Genomic DNA, 24,286 nt, shown 5'->3' with positions numbered 1-24,286 from the left:
CATTAAAATTATGCCCAAGTTGTATGGGTTTTGGTTAACTTAAACTGGTGAGTTTCATTCTCAGGAGTGTGGGGGAACCACTGGGTTTACTGGAAGTTTAAGGTTTTCAGGAACCCAGAATCCCATTGCAAAGTGTTGCAAAATGGGTTGTTCAAATTTATCTGAATAGGAAATCCCACTGTGTTTCTACTGTTTGGGTATCAAAATATTATACTCTACTTGCAGAAATGGCTGTGAGAAAGCCAGGTAGTTAATAAAAAAAGACAATTTAAGAAGCATACTGTTTAGAAAATCCAGTTCAAGCTATTTATCAATATTCTCATTAATTTATACTTTAGGACTCTCTTACTAAGAAAATTAAGTTTCTAAAACTAAACAGAAACTTGTCTGGTGAAGACAACTACAGATAACCTTTTCAGCACCTATCTATTGTTGTTAGCATTTTTCTTCATATTTGGTTATCAAATAACCCACTGTGCCTTTGTTTTGAAATGTGTGCAATGTAACTTGACGCAAATTATTTGTCAGTCAAATTTACGGCTTGTATAAGCATATACAACTCCACTGAAGAGCCGACTTTCATAAGTGGTGGTGAATTTTGATCTAAGTGCAATGTAACTACAATGACAGTAGTTTATGTCTCTAATGTAGGGCTGTCAATTAATCGCAGTTAATTCATGCGATTAACTCAAAAAATTGTGATTAAAAATTAATCGTGATTAATCGCAGTTTTAATCACACTGTTAAATAATAGAATACCAATTGAAATTTATTAAATATTTTGGATGTTTTTCTACATTTTCATATATATATTCTGTGTTGTAATTGAAATCAAATTGTTTATTATTTTTATTACAAATATTTGCACTGTAAAAATGATAAATAAAAGAAATAGTATTTTTCACTTCACCTCCTACAAGTACTGGAATGCAAGCTCTTCATCATGAAGGTGCAACTTACAAATGTAGGGGTTTTTTTGTTACATAACTCCACTCAAAAACAAAACAATGTAAAACTTCAGAGCCTGCAAGTCCACTCAGTCCTACTTCTTGTTCAGCCAATCGCTAAGACAAACAAGTTGGTTTACATTTGCAGGTGATAATTTACAATGTCACCAGAAAGTGAGAACAGGTATTTGCATAGCACTTTTGTAGCTGGCATTGCAAGGTATTTATGTGCCAGAATCGCTAAACATTCATATGCCCCTTCATGCTTTGGCCACCATTTGAGAGGACATGCTTCCATGCTGATGACACTCGTGAAAAAAATAATGCGTTAATTAAATTTGTGACTCCCTGGGGGAGAATTTTATGTCTCCTGCTCTGTTTTACCAACATTCTGCCATATATTTCATGTTATATCAGTCTCGGATGATGACCCAGCACATCTTGTTCATTTTAAGCACACTTTCAATTCAGATTTCACAAAATGCAAAGAAGGTACTAATGTGAGATTTTTAAAGATAGCTACATCCCTGAAATCAAGCTTTAAGAATCTGAGGTGCCTTCAAAAATCTGAGAGGGACGAGGTATGGAGCAGGCTTTCAGAAGTCTTAAAAGCAACTCTCTGATGCAGAAACTACAGAACCTGAACCACTAAAAAAAGAAAATCAACCTTCTGCTGGTGACATCTGACTCAGTCTGCACTGCTTTGGATCATTATCGAATGGAACCTGTCATCAGCATGAACACATGTCCGCTGGAATGGTGGTTGAAGCATGAAGGGACATATAAATGTTTAGTGTATCTGGCACAGGGGGAGTAGGGGGGGTTGGATAGGTCAGGTTGGATAGGGGTGAGGTCCCAGGGGGCAGTTAGGGACAGAGGCTCCCGGGAGAGGGCGGTCAGGGGACAGGTAGCAGTGGGGTTGGATGGTTCAGGGTTCTGAGGGGGGCAGTCAGAGGGTGGGAAATGGGAGGGGGCGGATAGGGGGTAGGGGCCAGGCTGTTTGGGGAGGCACAGCCTTTCCTACCTGGCCCTCCATACAGTTTCTCAACCCCGATGTGGCCCTTGGGCCAAAAAGTTTGCCCACCCCTGATCTAGATAAAGAGATGATCTAGTGAAGGCCCAAATGAATTAATGTTCTAACGTAATACTATCCAAAATCAACAGGCCTGCGAGCTTTAGATGTCATTTGTGGCCTTTTAATTTTAAGGATAGTGATGGTAGCTGACCTGAATTGTGAGGACATTTTTTAATTTGGTTTTTATATTTGGATAATTTTGACAGTTAATATAAATGTTTAGGATTTTTTCTATATTTATCATATACATTTTCACAGTTATGCAAAATTATGGATTTTAAGCATTTGCTTAGATTTTTATCACTTCAAAGTTGCTAGAATTTATCAGGGTGGTGTCAGAAAATAATTATTTAATTATAATAGATGTTGAAGTTTAAAAAGCTGAAGCTTAATAACTATTCAACATAAATTCTCAATATTATCTGTCAAACTCAAGATATACAAAGTAAATAGCTTTAAATCAAATTTGAATAAGTTCTCAAGTGGCATTTTTCCTACTTCGCCTATCTATATATTCGGATTATAATCGATGGAAATATTTGTTTTCTTTAGTTTATGTGTGAATGGTGCAACCTCTATTTATTGACATTTACCAAGAAAAATCTAATCATTCCAAGCCTAGCTATTTTTAATAGTGACAATCAATAGCATCAGTGTATAGATCTGGTGTTGCTCCTCCTCTTATCAATGATTTCGTCTTCTGTGGTTTCTTTTCCACTTATATGTTTATTTAGTTTTTAAATCAAGTGGAGAATCACAGCAAACCAAATTTTCCAATTTTGGCACCTACATCTGATTGCAGGTCCCAAGTGAGCAGCTGGATACCCTAAAAGGTTATTTGGTACCTATGTTCACTTGAGCATGTAAAGTCAGATTTAGGTGCCTAACTATAAGTGCTTAGGGTTCAAAACTGGGACTCTTATGCTAATTGTGGTAATCATCCTTGTTCTGATTGTTGCTGAAGGAATGTTGTTTTATTATTTATATTACAATAGAGCATAGATGCCCTAATGAAATTGGGACCCATCAGGCTAGGCACAGTACATGTAATATATATGGATGTGACTTCTAGTACTGTTAATGATAGAATTATTTCTTATTCCTTGTTTTAAGGTGGCTGATTTTAACCATGATTGATGATTGTTGCAGTGACACAATAAACAGAAGTGAAAACAAACAGAAAAATGGGGCTTGCTAAAGAAATTCCTCCAATTTTGTCCAAGTTCTGTCCCTTTTAATTTCCTGTCCAAAATTATGCTTGAATTCGAGGAACATCATATCTGCTAGTACCATCACTATATTTTGATAGACTCTCCACAGAAATTTATCAGCTCTCTTTGACACCATGTATTCTTAGTGAGCCTGTACTGGAGAGTTGTCTGTGCTTCCATTTCACTTAAATAATGCACTCCTTCATCTCTGATAAATAATTCCAATATTCTTCTTGGCTTAGAAGTCTGATTTATTGGTCTCTAATTAATAACCTCTCCAATGCTACACTTCAAAATAATGGCAGCGTAGCTATCTTCTTCCATTCATTGCTTACCTGCCCTGCATCCAGCAGCACAAAAAATAAATATGTTTTTATTACAAAAATGAGGGACACATTATCTGACACTATGTCTGAGAGGCTCCAATGTGCTTATGACAATTCTGTGGGTGCACATTGTCCTCTGCAAGTTTGCAGTCCAGGCTTTGATTTAGTTGGTATTCTTGACCATGTCTAACATGCTTCATACTTTTAGCCATCAATTTTTGATGGGTTTTTTTGTGTGTGTGCACATTAACTGAACACCTGTATTGTTCTCTTGGTATCCTTGTGTGGTTTAAACCATATCATTTTTCAAATGTTCATACTTTATTGTTTTGGGCTTTGTCTTTGAATGGTGCTCTAATAATTTCTGGGGTTTCCATAGATCTACTGAGGAATCCATTTAGTTTTGAAATTACTGCCTCTGGCTAATAATTCCCATGTTCAGGTTACACAATATTACAAATTGACAATACCCAGAGATATTTGTAGTTCCCGGTAAATCCTGAATGCATCTTGCTGTGTTGCATGATTGCCTATCTGATATTAATTTTGTAGAGCTTGAATTTTGACGAGATAGAACAGTTATTGATTGTTGTTTTCCTTGGCTTTTTCATTTCATTGTGACTTTATTCTTCCTGCTGTTTGAGTTCATAAACTTAGAGTAATTTTTGACCCTGTGCTTTCTTTTGAGGTTCACATTAATCTCACTAAGAAATGAGATCTTGAAATGAAAGATGCTATGGAACTGCTATGAAGTATTACATGAACTTACTACCGTTTGTATGAATCGTTAAAAGTTAAGGCTTGTGGCTTTTAAGTTGGTTGAGATATATGTATCGGTTTCGTCATGGCCTAGATGATTATTGCTAATTCTTCATTAGTCTCTCTTCCTCCCATTTCCCTGAAGCATCTGCAGCTTCACTAATAGAATTCTGAATATGCACAATGTAAGCATTTTGATGATTTATAGAGAGAGGACTTCAGCCTCATACAGAATTTTACCAACAAATGGGTATATGTCCAATAATTTATTGTTTAAGGGATCTGACTTTTACCAGCCAGCCAACCGTTCAGGGAAACACATGAAGTATAAAGTTGCTCCTCTCTCAAATAAATCCCACTAAAAATTCCTCATTTATAGCATACATCTTACTATAGCATATAAAAACCTTTGCTTTTAAGAAGAGTCTTGTGGAAAGAAACACTGTGGCCAGGTCTACACTACAGACTATGTCGGTATAATGACGTCGCTCAAGGGTCTGACAAATCCATGTAGTTATACTGGCCTAACTCCCGCGAGTAGATAGTGCTATGTTGATGGGAGGGCTTCTCCTATCAACATAGCTACCGCCTCTTGGGGGGTGGATTAACTACACTGACAGCAGAAGCTCTCCTGTCAGCATAGTAGCGTCTTCACATACAGCGCTACATGGCACAGCTGCACCGGTGCAGCTATGACGCTGTAGTGCTGTATGTGAAGACAAGCCCTGTTAATAACAGGAGACAAAGAGCCTTTCAGCAGCAATTACCACGGCTTCCTACATTAAGCATGTGGGTGCTTTGTGTGGATACACAGTTTTGCACTAAATGTGAGAATCACTGGATAGCTCTAAGTAATTCACTGTTTTGGAAGCGTCACAGGAAACGTTAGCATGCTCCAACTTTTGAATTGACATGTTCTTGTGGCTTACTGTGAATCTACTCATGGTTGTGATTTACTGATACAGTCCGTACGTGACTGACTTGCTCTTAATGAGGCATCAGTTTGGATGTTTGTTGGCAGCACTCTTTGCCTTTAGTTTGCAGTGCTCACTTTAGAATTGTTACACTGCAGGAATGCATTAAGTTACTTTTCTCTTAGGCACTGGATTGAGTCTTGTGAATGAATTCAAAGCTCTCATTTAACTTGCAAATCATTTTTATATCTTGGAAAGATAAGTCTTGTCCACTTAAAGGCCCACATACTCCTCTCTCAGCTATGTGAGGGAAAGGGGGAGCAGAGAGCAAAAGAATGCATAAAAGACCCCAAATCTATAAAAGAGGGAAGAGGTCCTTCTACAGTCTGCTTTGTCTACTCATCTCCGTGTGATATCTACAAAGCTGGGACTCTGTAGGCCTCTGGGGATATTCTGAATGTGGAGTGGAAAGTAGACATTGAGGAGCAGCCACTGAATCTAGCATATTGCCCTCATATATTGCCCAGAAGAAATTCATATAGTAGAACTAGCAGAAACTCTTCTCCATGCCTGCAGCCCCTCTTGGAGATAGGGATGGGATACTAACACTGAGGCCATAATTGATGGCAACATGGCTCCAAATGGAACTGTGTTACTAGAGGGACGAAGGTGGTCAGAGGCGTATGCTGAAGAAGTGGCTTCAGTTTCTAATGATTTTGCACAGATTTCCCAGCAGGTATATTGGATTAGAAGCCAAATTTAGGCTGGTAGGTAAGAGATTCAAATCTAGGACCTCTATGGTAGCATCCTTTGAAATGAAGTACTGTCCCAAATTGATGTGTCAACAGAAAAGGTTTCAGAGCAAATTCATAAATGAAACAGTTATAAGTCACCAGAACCAGATGGTATTCATCCAAGAGTTCTGAAGGAACTCAAATATAAAATTGTAGAACAACTAATTGTCATATGTAACCTATCACTCAAATCAGACCCCATACCAGATGACTCCAAGGAAACTAATTAACACCATTTTTTTTTAAAAGGGTTCCAGAGGAGATCGTGGCAATTACAGGCTCGTAAGCCTGTAACTTCAATACTGGGCAAATTGGTAGAACCTATAGTTAAGAACAGAATTATCAAACATATAAATGAACATGATTTGTTTGTTACAGCTTTTGTGAAGAGCAGTCATGCCTCACCACTCTATTAGAATTATTTGAGGGACTCAACAAACATGAGGATAAGGTCGATCCAACTGGTATAGTATACTTGGATTTTCAGAAACTCTTTGACAAGGTCCCACACTAAAGGCTCTTACGGGAATTATGTAGCCACAGGGTAAGAGGGAAGGTCCTCTTGGTTGAATGTATCTGGTTGAAAGATTGGAAACAAAGGGTAGGAATAAGTCAGTTTTCACAATGGAGAGGGTTGACCAGTGGGGTTCCCCAAGCATCTGTACTGAGACCTGTACTTTTCAATATATTCATTAATGATCTGGAAAAGGGGTGAACAGTGGACTGGCAATGTTTGCAGATGATACGAAGTTATTCAAGAAAGTTAAGTCCAAAGCTGTCTACAAAGAGTTATAGAGATCTCACAAAACTGGATGACTGGGCAACAAAATAGCAGATGAAATTCAGTGTTGATAAGTGCAAAATAACGCACATTGAAAAAAGTAATCCCAACTATACATATACGATGATGGGTTCTAAATTAGCTATTTAGGAAGAGATCTTGGAGTCACCATGGATAGTTCCCTGGAAACTTCTGCTCAGTGTGCAGCAATGGTCAGAGAAGGCTTAACAATAAGTTAGGGACTATCAGGAAAGAAAGAGAAAATAAGACAGAAATGATCATAATGCCACTATATTAATCCCAGCGTGCCCATACTGTGTTCAGTTCTTGTCTCCCCCTCTCAAAAAGAATATAGTGGAACTGGAAGAGGTTCAGAGAAGGGAAACAAACATGATCAAAGGTGTGGAACATCTTCCATACAAAATGAGACTAAACAGATTGGGGCCGTGTAGCTTAAATAAGAGATGACTAAGGGGGATATGATTGAGTACTATAAAATAATGAATGGCATGGAAAAAGTGAATAAAGAAGTGTTATTTACCCGTACACATAATACAAAAAACAGGGGTCAATCAATGAAATTAATTGGTAGCCTATACTCAGGGCAACCCTAAAGCTTTGACTTCCAGAAGCCAGGAGTGGAAGCCAGGAGCGGATCACTCCATAACTTACCTGTTCTGCACACTCCCCGTGAAGCTCTGGTATGATCCACTGTCAGAGACAGGATACTGGAAAAGTTAGCACGTGGTCTGACCCCATATGGCAGCTCTTATGTTCTTATTTATCAGTCACGCTTGGCTTATGCACAAACATGTTTCTGTGAAAGGGAACATCACCCAAAATGTTCATTTTCATTTTATTTGGAACCACCCAACCATTTGCCTTACATTAATATAATTAATCTATGACACTGTCTAACTTTCACAACTTTTGCAATGTATGTGTGTGTGTGAGTTAACACTTTATTTTTATATTTGTTTTATTGTAGAGTCACTCTGGTGAAAATCCAGTGTCATGGAGTGTTGAATCAGGACAGATATTTTCATTAGCTGTCTGTAAACAATACCATATTATAATGGGAAGTTCATAGGTTTTTCTAATTACACGTGATGAAAAAAAAGAGCTTGCTTAACTGTATAAAAAAACTGAGCGAGGGATGGTTAAGTGGGAGAGTAGATTCAGCAATAGTTCATCTAAGAAGACTTTGGTTCAAGTCATACATTATGTTAAGAGAAACTGAACTTGTTTCCATCTTGCCCTTTAGTGGGCACTTAACCACATAACAAAACAGTCACATAATGCAACTTTGCAACAACACGTTGCTAAAGTAGTAGAAATGGACTCACTCCTATAGCCCTTAATCACAGGAGCAGTCCGTTTGACGGCAGGAGACATGAGTAATGGTTGCAGGAACAAGACAAGTGTGACTGATCAGAATTGCGGTGCACCTGAAGAGAGGAGTAGGGGGAAGCTTGCATAGCACCCTTCCAGAGTACATAGGCTGTAATTGGTATTATTTAACTGTCATTACCAATCATTTTGATTACTGAGGGAATTATCATTTAAAATATATGTAATATAAGGTGATTTTAGGTAATGTTAAAAAAATCCTGAGGTAGGATAGAGAGCTTGTTTTGTTGTATTAACAGCCAAAATAGTAAAGTTAAAAAACCACACAAACTATTGTTATGCATATGATATAATCTGCACATAGTCTAGATGTTTATCATGCACATCACCAAATAGCCTATTTATTTTGTATCTTTGAAGAAATTTTGTTTATCTTAGAGAAGGAAATGCTGTTATAAATCTGTTTGTCCATCCCTAACACATGGTTCCTTGTCCTAATTAATCACGGTGCCTTATGTAGGATAGCAAAGGGGGTCTATCTACCCATGCAACTAAAGCAGCTGGGGCCACCACCTGTTAACTAACTTCAAGCACCACTTAATTAGCTGGAATTGCTGTTACCTCCAGTTTTGTCTGGAAGAGAAAGAAATGGTGGCAGATGCAGAGCATATGAGATCTAAGACTGGTGAATGCCAATGTAAAGGGCTGGGGAGAACAGCTAAGAGAAGTCAAGGGGTAGGGAAGATTAAAGTGACAATTAAATAGGTTAGAAGATATCACAGAGTGTTCTTGCAATTCATGTTTAAAGCAGTGCCCAATATATCACCAAGTGTTGCAATTTAAATCCTTCTATCTGAAATCTTTGCTGTATAATTAAATGTTTACAGTGTTCTTCTCCATGCCAATTGTTTGCAAATAAAACATGAACTTGTAGAATTTTAGAGTGCATAATAAAGAATTTGTTTCCAGAAGAAATATAACTGATGCTGCACAAGTAAGTACCTGGTGAGTATATGATGAAGCTGCTGTCGCCTACAATTAGCCATTATATTTGTATTTAAAAAATTGGATGCAAAGGGATAGCTTGCTGAAAACATGCATTAGCATAACTGGAAACTTCCTCTTCGTTTGTAATTAATTTAAAATCTTTGGCTTGTATTATAATGCGAAATTAAAATGAAGAGGGAAAGGAGTTTAAAATCGTCTCCACCCTAGCAGGATTTTCTTCACATGTCGTAATCTTGTTTTCTAAAAACAAAATATTAAATCTAATAAAAAGCTTTATGGTAGCATGTACTGTTTTAATGGGCCAGATCCTCATCCAGTATACATCAGCCTAGCTCTATTGCCTTCGGTGGAGCTATGTTGAGCAATCTTGTCCTAAGTCTTTTACTGCATTAAACCAATCAATCCTCATCTGAAAATTGGCTGTTCTGTCTGTTCGATAACTTTCCTGTAACTGTGTTTACAGGCATACACATCCACGCAATTTTGATAAATGTACTACTGAGCTGATAGACAATGTTCACTTTAGGTGTTTGTAAAGTTGATTTGTTGCTTTATATATATTTCAGTAGTGCCCAACCTCCCTTTCCCTGTCCCGAAGACACCATTTCAGATACATCTTAGAAAAGGATGCAATCCAAACAGTGTAAACATGCAGGGAGGAAGTTTCCACATAGAGGCAAATCCTCCAGCTGGTGAAAACTGTTGAAGTCTATGGAGCTATGACAATTTACACCAGCTCAGGATCTGACAAATTATAATAGTGTCTTTTGGAACAACTGAACTTCTTTTGTAAATCAATGTTTAATACTATGTCAGCACGGTTAATTAATATGGCAAGTGCATCACGAACTAGACCAATATTTTTAGGTGAAACTGGGTTATAAACAGAGTTTGGGTTTTACGTTAACTTCTTTGTTTTGTGTCATAACCTTACCATTACAAAATGAAATAGAAATATATGATACTTTGGTAATTCCTCATACAGGTCTCAGTTTGATGTACTTAATGCACTTTCTCTCATGCCTCTTCCCTGCATTCCTTTAGATTAGTAGGATGGAATCAATGTGAATTGATCCAATTTGTAGAACACAGTTCTAATATTGATAGTAATTTATATTAATTTGCTTTTGCCTAATCTTTTATTAATAGTCATCTTCAAAATGTCAATTAAGGCTGTTGCCCAGAAATTTTGTAGCACAAGCTTGATAATGATAACACAACTCTACAATAAATAAATAAATTCTAGATGCTGAAAAGAAACTAAAAAAAAACTTTATACGAAGTAAAATGAAGCCATGTGCTTAGTGAAATTTTAGTATACCCTTTTCATTACAGGGGGCTTATAGATACTACTGATATTTAAAATCTCTCCATTCACAAAAAAAAATGTTATTTTTTAACTTTTATCTACTGTGCAAGCTAGCATATAGTGATGGAAAGTGTGGACAGAAACTGATTTGTTTGGTAAATGTAGTCATGCATCTTGAAATAACGTGTATTGTGAAGCAATGACTAAAATGGCATTGCTTTCTGCCATGTTTTACAGTACATTGCTAACATCTATGTTAATTATAAAGTGAATAACAGGCGATAATTGAACTCAGATATCAAAATTGTTTTACATAAAAATAAGTTTGGGATGCACCCAAATGCTTAATTTTGATATATGCCTAAATGTGAGTAATATTCAGCTCAAGCTAAATTAGAAGCCAATTTGTATTTAGAGCAATAGATACAATTCTTAAGGTATTACAGCTTATTGTAATGAATGATGGCTACTCTTTGTGAACAGAGCTTCCCTATAAGCCCTCCCACCTCAGCCCAGTCTTGGGGCCAATCTTAGAAATGGCCCTGCTGTACGTATCACAATACATGACACCTGAGGAGGCAGGACATGATTGGTATTGGGTTGAGGGAGAGGCGGAAGATGGGCAGCAGCATAAGGGCTTTGTGCTTTCAGTGAGAAGGAACAAGGAGAAAAGGGTCTGTCGGTAACTGGCACTGAGGAAGAATGGAAACCAGCAGCTGAGCATTAGAGCAGGTAGCTGGGAGAGAATGAATGTGCCTCTTCCTTACTACCCGGCCTCTTATTTGAACAGCTACTCCCTGTAACATCAGAATGTTGGCTTAATACCTGATCACGGCCTAACTGTTCAACTAAGTAAATATATCTTCAGCAGATCATTGAAATACAGCACACAGAACAGTATAGCTCTTCTGCACTGGGGGGGATCTTACCTTCAGTGAACTGAAAATGGTAGAATTCAACCACACCTGGAACTGAACTTTACTGATCATCATAAGTGAATGGTGATTCCTGCGCAAAGACCATATAGCAGTGGTTCCCAAACTTGTTCCGCCGCTTGTGCAGGGGAAGCCCCTGGCGGGCCGGGCTGGTTTGTTTACCTGCCACATCTGTAGGTTCAGCCGATTGTGGCTCCCAGTGGCCGTGGTTCGCTGCTCCAGGCCAATGGGAGCTGCTGGAAGCAGCACGGGCTGAGGGACGTACTGGCCGCCGCTTCCAGCAGCTCTCATTGTCCTGGAGCAGCGAACCGCGGCCACTGGGAGCCGCGATCGGCCGAACCCGCGGACGTGGCAGGTAAACAAACCAGCCCAGCCCGCCAGGGGCTTTCCTTGCACAAGCAACGGAAGAAGTTTGAGAACCACTGACATACAGTAATCTCCAATGTGTTGATTGAAATACCATGTTCTTTGTGACTAAGTCAAAAAGCTCGCATTTCACAAAAAATGGGATGATGAATAATGTTCATTCTTGTTCATTAATTCAATAATGTTCATTCATTATGAATGGTGATGGCCTAATCATTAAAAAATCTGCTAAATACCACATTGTTTTTTTCTGGTATAACTAGAAAAGAACGCCTAACCCACTCACTTCCACTGGTGAAGATAGATGACTGAGGGCAACATTTTCAAATATGTATGACTAAAGTAATGCCCCTAAATAATGTCAGCCTGGTTATTAGAAGGGGTGGGCCCCCATCTCTCCCCTTTGGTTCATTCAATGCTCAGCACCTCTGAAAGTCAGATTGCTTTTACTTAGGCACCTAACTGAACTCACATTAGTTTAAAAATGTTAGCTTAAGAATTAGCATGTAGTGTTTATTACTGCCCATTTTTAATAGTCTGACATACCATATGTCCTTCTAGAATGGGAAAAAAGTGGTTTAATTATATTGTTTTTCCATATAAAGATGTGTGCTAAATTGAAACATACCTACCCTATAGCTGAATAGTAGCCAGCCGTCCATCACCCACTTCTTTTAATATCACAAATCCTAAGATGACTGTGTTGGATAAATCTCCAAGAAACAATTATTGAAGTGAAAGGAATATCAGCAGGTTGGCTGTGTCAAATCACAGTATGTGTTTATTTTTTGTTTTTTTAGCTGGGTGCAGCTTTTTGCCTGAGCAGGCGCCGTAGGCGTGGAATCTCTGCCTCTTAGTTCATCAAAAAGTGCCATCCTACTGTTCTTTATGGCTATAATGTAAAACTCTGACCTCATCAACCCCTGCATGTAATAAGTGAAGAACCTGGAGCAGTAAAATTTTGATGCTCTCACTGCGCTGCCACTTTCTGAGCAGATTTTAAGTGTACACTTGACATGGGTCATTACTGAGCCAGCAAAGATGAATGGATCAATAAATGAACATATTTTGCCTTTTGCATCTGTTGTTAAAACAAGTTTTATTTAATTATTTATTTCCACTATAGCTGTTTAAAAATGACAATATTTTAATTGATTAATTTTAAAGAAGTCTGATGGAGTACCCTTAAATAGTTTGTCTTCAATTTCATTTTTTAAATTCCTTCTTCAAGATTTTTTTTTTTATCGTCCGTTGCTTATCAGGATCTTTTCAAGAAGAAATTGAGTATCTGTTTTCATTGCATAGCAGAGACATGGCTTTTTAAGAAGTGATATCAAATGAACAAAGTAAACATCCTGAGAAAACAGAGAGAGTATTTTTACTAACATATTTCTGGTTTAGCGATCATAGGTGTTTTCTTGTAACATCAGCAAAATTTTTAGATAGAAATATAATTTTTAAATTAACTGTATCAATCTTATTATATGACAAACTTTAATATCTGCTGACTGTAATAATCCAGGAAGTATGTTAATGGTAAGAAATGTTACTCTTGTTCAAGGTCTTTAAAATACTTAGGTAATTATGATACACCTATCAACAAGTACTTACAGTAGAACACAGAAGAGAACAGTAAGTCAATAGTCAGACATACTTTCTACTGTACTAGTGATATTCCAAGTACAGTATTCACTGATTGTATTCCAGACCTGGCTCCACTTATAAACAGCAACATATTCAATATGTCATTATTTTTAGCCATTCCTAATACTTCTCAATTTGCTATTTATATCAAGAGAATAGAAATAAACCTGCATACCATTTAACATTCTGTATCATGTAGTTGTACATAAAGATGTGATATAATGATATTGATAAAGTAGAGAATTCCTTTGTGTACTGCCAAACCACTATACTGTGTGGTTTTGTTTTCAGAGCTTGTGTGATTCTTTTTATTCCTTCTGTTTTGACTCTTCATTATTATTATACCTTGTGTCATGAAATTTCAGACTACTGATTTATCTTATGAAGTATTAAAATGTGATTTCTCTGGTTTGGGATTTTTTTTCCACGTCATTGAAATTGAGTGTTTCTTTCAAGTGCCTTTCAGTCTAGGAAATGTATCTTTCTTATGATGATAAACTGTTGCCTTTTCGTAGATGAGATCTGGCCCCTGCCCTCTCCTCCAGAGTAGGTATGGTACTTATATTAACCCTCCCCCCTGTTTGACAAGGCACTGTCTCTCCTCCCCACCCCCCTCCAAAGAGGTAAAGTCCCCTGAGTCCCTAATTTCCAGGAGATGCAGCAATGATGGGGAGTGATCACAGTCAATAGCTTTGATTAACAATAAGGTAGAAAATTAGCAATGCTAGCATTCAATCACCCTGCCTACTCTTCCCCATATGCTCACCACAGGCTGTGCTGGCTGTTTCTCAGAGTGTAGACTGAGCACTTCACAAGCTGTGAAGTAAGAGAAAAAGGTGCAGTAAAAGGATTAAACTAGGGGAATAAGGAAACAGAACAGAAAGGGAATTTGGAAACTAAAAGCAATGTTACTGAAGCTGTTACAGTGTTTGACACAACACAGGTTGTGGAAGGATAAAGTATTCTGTGTGTTGTCACTGTGTGTCTTTCTGTCATATGTGGATTTATTTGTATCTGGACATGTTTTGATGGAAATGGCAACTACTGTTACTACTGTGACCCCATCAGCAGCTCTGGTGTTATTTCCGACAGACTCTGATGACCTAGAGAGGGGGAACGACAGCGGGACGCCACTTCCCACCTCTGATAATGATGACAATTCGCTGGGCTACACAGGTAGAGTTTATCTTTCCAAAAATATTAATAGTTCCATATTGCTCACACTTTCCCACCTGCATCTTCCATTGCCACCTGTATGCAATTCTTTAACCATCTCTGCTACTGAGCTATCATCATCATCATAGAACATCGGCATTCATACCACTCTGCAGATAATGTTTGGATATAACAATGCTGTTTAAATACAGAAGACAACTGTCTTCACTCCTTTTTTTCTTTCAGTAGGTTCAGATTGTTTATACATTTGCAATCCTTTGTATTACTGGGGATGAGGCGGGGGGGAGGGAATGGAGCAGAAATCTCTTACAAATTGTGTAAACTATTGCATGACAAAAAGAGTCATCCCCGAATAATTTGCTCTGCAGACTGATGCTCTTTCTCCGTGTGTTTACTTGTTATAAACAGCAACAAAATATACTGAAATCGAAAAAAAAAATAACCTGATGATTAGAGAAGTTTCTCTGACTTTTGTTTTGCATAACTACTTAACCTTTAAAGAAATATGTCTGTTGGTCAGGTCAGGAAGGCAAAAGATAAAGTAGCACCATTGAGTGCAGTGCAGCAGAAATCACTGAAGGGTCCAATTCTGCCATCCTTATTCACACTGAATGGTGCCTTATTTCAGAGTAGTCCTGTGGAGCCAGATTTTAGATCAGCTACAGTGGTGTAAACGCAGAGTTGCTCTAATTCTGACTCACTTGGATTGCTCTTGGATTACTCAGCGTTAGTCAGGATGGCAGAATCCAATCCTAAATTATTATGTGAAAAATGTGAAAATCAGGTGTGTGTTTATTATTTGCATTTCACTCTTGGGTTGGGAAGTGGGAAGGGAGGATGGGAAAATGAGCGAGTTATACATTTAACTGTGTTTAGGGATGGACTAATACTGAAATGTCTTACCTTGTACACTTGGCTTGTAGTTAGGTAACTAAAAAAAAAGGTGACTCAAATATTTTAAAATAAAACTTAATCTGTACAGGACACACAAAGGGCAATGTGGGGGGAAGAAAGAGAGAATAATATACTATCAATAATAAACCTTCAAATCTATTTATACAACACTTACAATGATTACTGTTTGCATTACCTGTCCCTAGCAATCACCTGTGCCTGGCAATATTAGATGTAAAGCTAGCTTTGTAAAACCTATTGTGTTCCTTTCTGAAATATTTCCTTCTGAAAAAGGGAAAAAGTGAGGCAATATAATTAGCTACTAATCTCCTGAAGGTGCAGAAACTAAACTAAATAAAAGCATATAGAATGGCTTGAACATCCTTACAGGTTTTCCATTCTATTATACCATTATACCCTGCAGGATACTATTATTTCTCCATTCATGACTGGTGTATGTGCATATTTGAAGGCATGTTTGCACCCTGCAAATGTTCCTGAATAGATACACCTTCGCTAAATCACATTGTGCTAATCTACTCTGAAAATTCAGAGCATAGTCGGCAGCAGTATAAAGTATTCAGTCATAATGAAAATATCTTAAATAATATTTTACACTTATTTTAAGTGCATGTTTCTTCAGGGAAATAATGCTGTTTAGTGGCTAGAGCACAGGACTGGGAATTGCAATTCCTGGGTTCTGTTTCTGGGTCTGCCACTGCCTTTCTCTGCGTCATGGGTTAGACAGATTTGAAAAAGGTACTTAGATCCCTAACTCTCCTTGATTCCAATGAGAGTTAAGTGTATATGTGCCTTTAAAATTATGGTCCTTAACCTCTCTATTCCTCAGTTTCCCAATCTGCAAAACAGATGAAATAATGATTATTCTACAGAGATATGTATACTTATGTGTAAAACACTGAGCTTCCATGATGAATTGTATCAAATAATAGCAAAATATTGCTAATTATTACTGCTTTCTATTATATGTGACATTATATTCATCAATACTTTCAAGCCATGGCCTGCACATCACATTAGCAGATGGAACATGTCGTTGCAAAGAATTATTATTGGGCCAACTATTTAAGTACTTTTTATACAGCTCCCATTACCATGGTATGCAAGCACCTCATAAACCTTAATTGTTTTAGCCTCACCCCATGAGATAGAGAAATATTTCTCCATTTCGTAGATAGGAACCTCCCACCAAGAGACTAAGTGACTTGCCCAAGAGCATACCGGAAAACTGACAGAGCCAAGGTTGAAAGACAGATCTCTGGAATCCCAGTCCAGTGTCTTAATCACAAAGACATATTTTTGTGGGGATTTTACTGAGAGGTATAAAGACACAATCATGTATACAATCCAGGCAGACAACAAAAGGTACAGAAGGGGGGATTTTTTTGGCAGGGAGAAGGCAGGGTCATGCACAGGAATAAAAATGTGATGGCTTTTGGATTTATAACTCCCTGCAGCCCTGGCACTGGAGAAGCTCACTCTCTTCACTGTGGCCCTGGGACCAGAGGAACAGTAAGTTTCCCTGGGGCAAGAGGAGCTCATTCTCCCCGGAGGAGGCTGATTATTGGAGGGGTACATGCCCCTGCTTGCTCCCCCACCTTGTGGATGCCCCTGGGAGGAGGGTAAAGATTTTCAAGTTTAAAGGTATTATAATAACTGATTGCTGTTTCTGTCTTATCCCATATTCAACACCATTGTACCGGCACACCTCTCTTTATGGAAAAGCCCTATAGAATTTATTAGGCAGAAAGCTGCTAGATATAGAAATGTAATACTGTTCTATAGAAATTAGACTCAAAGCCTTATAATATAATAGAAAAAGATATCCCTTCTCTAGTTTTTTTTTTTTTTGCGGGGGGCATCCTACAGAATTTAACAGAAAAAGTTATTTTCTACTGAAGTTTGAAAGGGTCATTTGCCATGATATCTCTTACCTGAAAAATTCCATATCCAAAACTGAGCTAAACAGTACCATGTGTACTGAAAAGTCTTCCATTTACCTGAAACTAAAATCATCCAAAGAAATTCCATTTCCTCTGTCCCATTTGGATAAAACAAGGTTTGTTATATTATTTATTGGGTTATTGTTTGTTCATGTAGTATGTTTATGGAAACAAAACAAAGCAAAATCAATACTCTTAACCACATATAATTACCAGAAATTTACACAAATCCCCACTCACGGATAATTAAATTCCAACTAATTAACTGAGCAGTGAGTATCTTACACGATCAGCAAATCTCCCAGCCAGCAAAAATGTCAAGTTGACCAGATACATCTTGCAGCAGATCCTGAAGGTTTCCACAGTCAGGCTTTGGTGGAATGTTAGTAGAAATGATTCAGCCACTGACAGTGTCACACCATCTATCCCCATATCAGTTCAACTCCAGGGGTGGGGGGTGGGGGGGCTAAACAGGCAAAGCATTCTTGCTGTTTGCAAGTGATCAGGTGGTAGGTTGAGGGTTTTGTCATTCTCCTTGCCCTTTGTTTCTCTTTCCAGAATACAGCATTTCAGGGTGAGGATATGCAGCTCTTACATATTGCACTTAAGGGGGGCATGTTTATATATATTATATAAATTATAAAGTGCCTGGCCATGTTCCTATTAAAATTCATTGGAGTTGTGTCATTAACTCCAATGGCAGCAGGATAAGTTAATTACCTTGGTGAATATCTTGTTCAGAGTACTTTTTTTTTTAGAAATGGAGACAGAGCAAACTCTTGTAGGGGAATCCAAGCGTGTCTATTCCCAGACATATTTTTTGAAAACACATTTTGGCAAACACTAAAGTTTAAAGTACTTTTGAAGATTTTTTTTTGTTCTTGTTTTAAAGGAGCCAGGGATTAAAATCACACCTTTTACATTTGGTTAAGTAATATCCAGATTTGGGGGACAGACTACACTAAGACAAGAGAATTCAGTTTGCATGTCGATGATAAATCAGTAAAAGAATCTTTTGTAAGTCAACAAGTCTCCTTCAACCTCAGCTCTTATATGCAAAGCATTAATTAGGCCAACTATTGTGCAATAAGAAAGGCAGCAGAGTCTAGTAGCTAGCTCATAGGGTAAGAGGCAGAAGACTAGTGTTGAATCTGACACAGCTGTGTGAACACTGATTTTTTTCAGTTCTCTGGCAATTCTGAGAAGTCAGAAATAATTCTTTCAAATTAAACCAAAACCAATTTTTTTTGTGAATTGAAGTCTGAGAAAAATTGTTTTGGTTTGAAAAAAGGTTTCACTTTGTTTTGGGACATTTGTAACTATTTTAAAAAAATAAAAGCAAAGGAAATGTGGAAACAAAGGATTAGATTCACAAAGGGACTAAAGGTATGTTTACATGGGGGCGGTAGGTCCAGAGCTCAGGCTCCAGCATGAGCCTAAATGTCTACACAACAATTCTTAGCCCTATGAGCCGAAGACAGCTGACACAGGCCAGCCATGGCCATGCTGCGGGGCTTTTATCCCTAATTAGACATATCCTCAGACATCATTCACAAAACCAAAGAGAAGGAAATGATAGTGCCCCCCTTATAGTCCAGAGCCCAGTGGTTAGAGCACTCAGCTAGGAGGTGGCAGACCCAGGTTTGAATCCTTCCCTGCTCGGGAACAGGGACTTAAACCAAGTCTCCCCACTCCTAACCAACTGGCTATTCTGGTGTGGGTTTCACTCAATCTCTCCTATTGCAGCTGTTCTACTTTGTATAAATAATTAACTATTTAGAGGGAGACAGAGAGAAAGGAAGACTGGTGAGAGGGGGAACATCCCTGCAACAATAAATATTTATTTATACAAAGTGGAACAGTTTCAGCAAGACAGATTGAGAGTGACCCACCCCAGAATGCCCCTTAGCTTAGTGGCTAAACTTCAAAGTACGAGACCTGGGTTCAGGAAGAGACTCTGCAACAGACTGATAATGAGGGCCTGGATGAATATTTTTGGTGTGTGGATATTAAAGAGGCGAGGTCTCAGAGGTGTGGTGCAGGAAACAGTAACAAGGCTTGGACACAGCCTCACTGTGTGGGTCTAGAAAGACTGTGGAATCAAAACTGATGCCTAGGTTACGGGCTTGAGTGACTGGGAGGATGGTGGCATTATCCTCAGTGATCAGGAAAAGTGTCACAGCACAGCTTGTTTATGTTGAGCTGAAGGTAACCCCTGAGGAGATGTCAGAGAGACAAGATAAGGTTTTGATTTGGACAATGTCTAGAGTGGAGAGTCATCAGCATAAAAGCATGTTTCTGAATAACATCACATGGAGCCAGAGGGCATCAAAAAAGGGGACAAGGATGGAGCCCTCTGGATTTCCCACTGAAAAGCAGAGGAGGTATGAGGAAAATCCACCAAACAAGATGCTGAAGAAACATCAGTGAAATAAAAGGAAATTCATGAACCATGGGTGAGGATAAGATTTCAAGAAGAAAAGCATATGATCAATGATTGGTGTCAAAAGCAGCAGAGATGAATGTCAACAATGACACTCATTAGTAACTATTGCCTATTATTTTGGGGGGGAGAAGGACCATACTCAAAATAGTATAAGCCTAGATTATTTTCTCCATCTAATAAATGGCTGTGAAGCAATTTCTAGTATTGCAGTGTAGTGTGTTATTAAAATATGCTTGTGCCTTATATACCGGGAAGTAGCATATTTCCTGTTTAATCAGCTGTGATAAAAATATTGGGGATCATTTAACAGTTTACAGACTATAGCTTGTGTTAGAGGGACTGGTATGATGACCTCTAACATTAACACTATATGCAGTCATTCATTTTCAGATAAGGTTCACTAATCCTCATTAGACAGATGGGTTTTTTTTTAAAAAAAGAAACTTTCCATACATTCTTATTTAGCATGGAGTTATTTAACCCCAATTTCACAGCTTCCTTGTAGTACAACCCAAATTCAGCCACTTGTTTTCCCTCCCTTTCGTGTTTCAAAGGATTGCTACGTGTCCCTTCCTTTTTCTCACTTTGCCTTGTCTCCTTGCTATTGGAAGTGGGTGGGCTGCATTCTCTCCCTTCCCCTGGCCACTCAGTGGTCAGGAGGCCTATTCTTAATTCATTATCAACAGCTTAATATCAGCATTAGCAAAGACGGCAGGTCTCCATTGTCACTTCTTGAGGAATGATATTTAATGAAAAATATCTGCTCCCTTCTTAGCCATTTGTACTTTCTGAGACACCCCCCTCCACACCAGTGATTTTACTTGGGTCAGGATGAGTGCTATATTGTCCACCTGTTTTGAAACGGGCATTTTTTAAACACATTGAGTCAGTCAAGGAGATTTTGCTTGAGATTTTTAACTTCCAGGAGTGAGAATCTATTGTAATCCTTGTCCTTGGAAAACAGGGAAATTCTCCATACTCTCTTTTCCCTTTTTCCGGTGTTAGGTCAGTATAGGGGTAGTTAATCCACAGAGTCCCTTGCTCCCCTCTAAAGGGGAAGAAAGGGTTTACATTCTGCAGCATCTCTAAGAAACTGGAAGAGAGTAGATAAAATATTAAGATTAGTGACAGGGAAAAAACAAGAGAGTATGTTAGGCAAAGTTTGGTGCAGATTATTTCTTGCCATATTCTCTTTGAAGAAGTGAGCAAGATCCCAGGCAAAGAGAGAGTGGAAGGAGAAGAGGCCTGGAGAAAGGCATTGGATTCAGTAAGGAAGAAGGGAAGAATAACTGTTTTGCAAGATAGATTGCAGAGTGGAAAAAAGAGAGGATGACTTTTTTTGTGTTTGAAGCTAGCATGGTCCCTGGAAGCATGCACAAGCAGGGAAAATGGATATGAGGCAGTACTGGAATGTGGTTGGGTGGACTTTGGGGGAGGAGTGAGGGGCAAAGAAGTCAATGAATGAAGGATTGTATGGATTTAGATATTCAGTCCTTGATTTGGGAGGGATGGAGAGAAAGGGCTAAGAACTTGGGGAAATTGATGGAAAGAATAAGAAGGTGAAGGCCTGGACGATGTGTGCACATAATACCGACAGAGATCCGAGAAGAAATCAGTGAGAGAGAGGTCAGTGAGGAAGCAAGGCTCAGTGAAGACAAGGTCCAATGAGTGACCATATTTGTGCACAAAACATTCTTTTTGGTTCATTTGCTTATTCCACACCTGAAGTCACAATCTTATGTTATGGTTGTGGTGGATGTTTTTCTGATGTCCTCAGATGGAGAAGTTCTGGCATGGAGCAAGCAGGAAACAAAACAAAGATCTTTTTACCTTATCAATAGTTCTAGTAATCTGTCGTCATATTTGGAATTTGTATCCTGTATGTCATATCCAACAGCGTAAAGAAAAGTTAGTATCTGTTACACCTGTTAATGCTGCAGAGTCAATATAGGTATGAGGAAGTGAACTGATTTGTCCCTGACTTGTTTTGTTAACTAAGAATTATTAACTAAATTAAATTACAGAATCTCTATTACTGGTAGTGATGAATGAGCTAGAAAGAACCTGGCTTGGCTTTTGGATCTCAGGGTAAGTTTTTAGGGCTGGCAGAACATTTGTTTTTTCTTTCTCTCTTTTTTAAACTTGTTAGCTGAGCAAATGTGATCAGGAGTCATTGATATAATGAACATAGCACTTTATGATACCAGTGTCTCAAAATTACCTCTCAGAATGCATGTGCACTTTAAATCTAGGAATGGATAGATACTATGATGCTCACTTTAAAAAAAACTCTCCTCTGCTCTTGTCTATCAACAATGTATCTCTGTCCTCCATGTCATGCAAAATCACCAGAAAGGTCCTTACAGTTTTGGCAGCCTCTGTGCTCTTACTTGTTAGCATTCCAATCATGAATAATCATGGTATTCAATTCAATTCAATATTTGACTTCCCATAAGTAAAAGTGCCCCTAAGGAAGGAAACATCTATTCCTGAGAACAAGAAGAAAATGTTTTATAGCGTAACACCTCCCCTTTCTTTCAGATAGCTAAGACTTTCTGCACACCATGCAGAAAAGTATTGCCCTAAAAAAAAAAAAAATTAACATCTTGATCTACCAATGAAATGCGTTCAGTCATAACATGTGTGTCAAGTGCTTTACAAGTGCTGGTTACACCAATGGAGAAAAATCATAAAAATAAATTTTGTTTGATGTTGGCTGAAACTAAGCATTATGGTACCAATAAATATCTGCATTTTTGTACCTAGAAAACAATTTTCATGTTCGATAGCTTCCTCCTTCAGAACACAGAACACAACAGCATTTGTATGTGCACTCTTTAGCTCACGTAGGGCCTGAACCAAAGCCCAGTGAAGTCAATGAGAGTCTTTCTGTTCACTTCACTGGGCTTTGGTGGAGGATCTCTAGTGCCACAAGTGATGCATGCTCCCTGTCTCTGAGATATCCTGTGGTGCACTTCTGCAGCTGCATGAATGAAACATTCAGACATCTGTTGTCTATCCATTGGGGTGCCCCTTTTCTGAATGCACCATAAACATCAAAAGGCACCCAAAGGAGGCTTTAAAATCATTTTTCAATAACTTTGTTTATTTACAGAAACACATTTTAGACTGACTGCTATTAAATTGAGGGAGCAAGGTGGATGAGGTAATATATTTTATTGCACCAACTTCTCTTGTTACCTCAACCACCTTGTCTCTCCAGTATTCTGGGATTGACACAGCTACAACCACACTGCATACATATTATCAAAGTAGATGCCAAATTTTCTTTGAATGAGTACTGTAGGAACTCCTGGGAATAATGAGAATGCTGTCTACAATACCCCCCAAACCCGCCATTGTAAACACAAATCTCTGTTGGTGAGCATCTGAAATTCCTCACTCGATGACTGTACTTTTATGCAAAATTTGCCATTTGTATTTTTATACGAAGTTCAGATATGCATGAATAATAAAATTGGTTCTACTATTTTAATTATTGTTCTGGCTTTAGTAAGAATTACTTTTCGATGAGATTATATCCATAACATCATCAAAAAGGGCCAGATGGTACACACACAAGAAGCAAAACAAAAATTCCCAAATATAGCATTGCATATTTTAAAGGTGTAATTAATGTTGCTGTAACAAGTATCACTGCAATCATTTTTACATATTTTTTGGTTTATAATTAGAGGAAAAAGAAGAAATGAGCTGAAAATGAGGTGCATAAAATTAATTATTTGTTCTTCACATTCACAATTCTTCAGCTCAAACAGCCACCTGATGGAAATTTTTTAACCTCAAGTATGTGTCCTCAGGGTGCATAAGCCAAAAAAGAGTTCAATCAGCCCAAAGGAAAGTTTTGCCATCCTAATGGAGAGGTCTCCATGCTCACAAAGAAGCATACGCCAAAGTACAGGTGTGCATTCTTCTTCTTTAAAAGCAAGATTAACCTCCACATATTGTTAACAGCTGCACCACCATAATGATCGCTTCATTTCAGTACTTTATCTTTGTGAGCTAGTTTTCTAGCTTATCAAGAGCAGACAATATCAGGCTAAAAGTTCAGCATACCTTGGGTAATAAAGGTCTTACAAGTTGGGACAGATTAACAGGTCAGGAAAAAAATAAGACCCTGGTCCAAAACTTTTCTCATACTTAGAACAATTTTAAACCAAATCTTCTGTGGTTCAAAAATGTTCTCTCCCAGAAACACACAGGGGATGTCCAACCAACCCTGGCTTCTTACAAATTTGTTTTCTGCTCTGTCCACTTGGGGGTTATGAAAGAGCTCAATGGCTTCTACTCTATTTTGCATATCTTTATCTTTATCAAAGCTAATGTGCTCAATGCTTTTTTTGCCTCTGTCTTCACTAACAAGGAC

At 38.2% G+C, this 24,286-nt stretch overlaps 1 protein-coding gene across 1 annotated transcript in view; it reads left to right on the top strand.

The window, feature by feature from the left end:
• Positions 1 to 24,286, top strand: part of ROBO1 (roundabout guidance receptor 1) — an 868,975-nt gene that overhangs the window by 331,273 nt on the left and 513,416 nt on the right. Inside the window, exon 2 of the mRNA XM_077815450.1 lies at positions 14,512 to 14,595. Coding sequence (XP_077671576.1) covers positions 14,512 to 14,595 — 84 coding nt within the window. The remainder of the gene's footprint in view (positions 1 to 14,511; positions 14,596 to 24,286) is intronic.

Source organism: Eretmochelys imbricata, chromosome 1, assembly GCF_965152235.1.
Source record: "Eretmochelys imbricata isolate rEreImb1 chromosome 1, rEreImb1.hap1, whole genome shotgun sequence".
Classification (NCBI taxonomy): Eukaryota; Metazoa; Chordata; order Testudines; family Cheloniidae; genus Eretmochelys; species Eretmochelys imbricata.
Note: the sequence above shows the minus strand (reverse complement) of the source record. Positions and strands in the feature narration are given on the sequence as shown.